Source organism: Saprolegnia parasitica, assembly GCF_000151545.1.
Source record: "Saprolegnia parasitica CBS 223.65 unplaced genomic scaffold supercont2.266, whole genome shotgun sequence".
Lineage (NCBI taxonomy): Eukaryota > Oomycota > Saprolegniomycetes > Saprolegniales > Saprolegniaceae > Saprolegnia > Saprolegnia parasitica.
Window position 1 is genome coordinate 1 of NW_012156660.1, and position 1,750 is coordinate 1,750.

Consider the following 1,750-nt stretch of genomic DNA (forward strand, 5'->3'; position numbering starts at 1 on the left):
CGTCGTCGTTTGCGCTCACGCCAGCGCTGCAGGCCGCGGGCTACGTCATCAAGCCCGTGGCGGGCCGCGCGGGTGCCAACATCTCGATCGTCGATGTCCATGGCAGTGTTGTATCGCAGTCGGACGGCCGCTGGAGCAACGATACGCCCGTGTACCAAGAGCTGGCGCTGCTCCCAAAGCACAACGGCAAGTACGTGCAACTCGGCACGTGGGCGATTGGCGGCGAGTATGGCGGCACGATTATCCGTGCCGACGCCAACAAGATCATGGGTCTCGAGTCGTTCGTCTACGCGATGCGCGTCATCGAGTAGATTGCCTAGCGCGACTGCATGACAAGGCAATATACTGTACATACCCAGAAACAAGCTTGTGAACGCAATGCGGCGGCAAAGGTCGACAGCTTGTGGTGACCTGTAGGTCTCTTTTAGAGCTGATATTGAATCTGTCTCCACAACTGTACCGTAACGGACCCCAAATGCTAGTAGCACGAGGAGCCACCAGCCACGGACACGTCTAATCAGAGCGTTGGTGACGGCGACGAGAGCGTCGTAGTATAGTTACAATGCCTTGTAGTCGGAGCGACAAACCTCCAAATGCTTGACGACCGCGTGAATGTTGCGATGGGAAGGTGTCTGTCTACATGTTTTTCTGCGACGTGACTTCAGTTGTGGGATATTAGGGGTATCGGGATAGTCATGGACTAGCACTGGACTACAAGGTCATAAATGGGCTCGTCTCTCACCAGGTATTTAAGTAGACTTGGCGTTCGACTGCAGCACTTTTGTCGACGCGCTCTGCTTCAATGGCTCGAAGACGCGGATTCGCGCCATGGACGCCGTACACAGCGCGTACATTTGACTAAAATGTATACCAGTGTTGCTAGCCACACCTAATATCGTTAGCTTTTCCAACATGGTTGCATCGTGTAATATAATGAATTCGCTCCATGCGACGTTTGCGCAACGCAGCGGCTTCTGCATCGCTACAAAATGAGTTTGTGCAGTCACCAGGTGTTCCAACACGCGCACGGGTAGCTGCAAAAAACCCGACAAAGTGTGCGTCCTCCACGAGTTCGGACATTTCTCGATCGATCGACTGGAGGATTTCCACAACGCACGGCATATATTGCCTTGTTATGCAGTCGCACTAGGCAATCTACTCGATGACGCGCATCGCGTAGGCGAACGACTCGAGACCCATGATCTTGTTGGCGTCGGCACGGATAATCGTGCCGCCATACTCGCCGCCAATCGCCCACGTGCCGAGTTGCACGTACTTGCCGTTGTGCTTTGGGAGCAGCGCCAGCTCTTGGTACACGGGCGTATCGTTGCTCCAGCGGCCGTCCGACTGCGATACAACACTGCCATGGACATCGACGATCGAGATGTTGGCACCCGCGCGGCCCGCCACGGGCTTGATGACGTAGCCCGCGGCCTGCAGCGCTGGCGTGAGCGCAAACGACGACGTTAGTAGCAGCGGGTGGTGCGGGTAGAGCGTGTTGAGAACGGGCAAAATCGCTTTCGAGCTTGGAATGAGCGTCCAGAGCGGCTCAAAGACGCGGATGCTCGGGCTGAAGAGCACGTCGACGAGCTTGATGCTGTCGTACTGGTGCCGACAGTGCTTCGGCGTGACCCAGCCCATTGCGTCGGCGTCGTCCGTCGACAAGAACTCGGTCCACTCGTCGTCCGAAAGCTCGTTGAGCGCGGTGCGCCACGCCCATGTCTTCCAGACATTGCAAAGGACGTTGCCA

The 1,750-nt window shown here is 56.5% G+C and overlaps 2 protein-coding genes across 2 annotated transcripts in view; one reads left to right on the forward strand and one right to left on the reverse strand.

Annotated features, from left to right (window-relative positions):
- Window positions 1-32: 32 nt before the first annotated feature.
- Window positions 33-311, forward strand: SPRG_16229 (hypothetical protein; the record flags this gene model as incomplete). Its single annotated transcript, XM_012355565.1, has 1 exon — window positions 33-311. A coding segment is annotated over one exon (279 nt), but the record flags the coding sequence as incomplete, so codon positions are not given.
- An 844-nt stretch (window positions 312-1,155) lies between these two features.
- The window catches only part of SPRG_22366 (hypothetical protein), a gene marked incomplete at both ends in the record, with an annotated part of 2,346 nt that continues 1,751 nt past the window's right edge, over window positions 1,156-1,750 (reverse strand). The window contains one exon of the mRNA XM_012355566.1: window positions 1,156-1,722. Within this exon, the coding sequence (XP_012210956.1) occupies window positions 1,156-1,722 (567 nt within the window). The remainder of the gene's footprint in view (window positions 1,723-1,750) is intronic.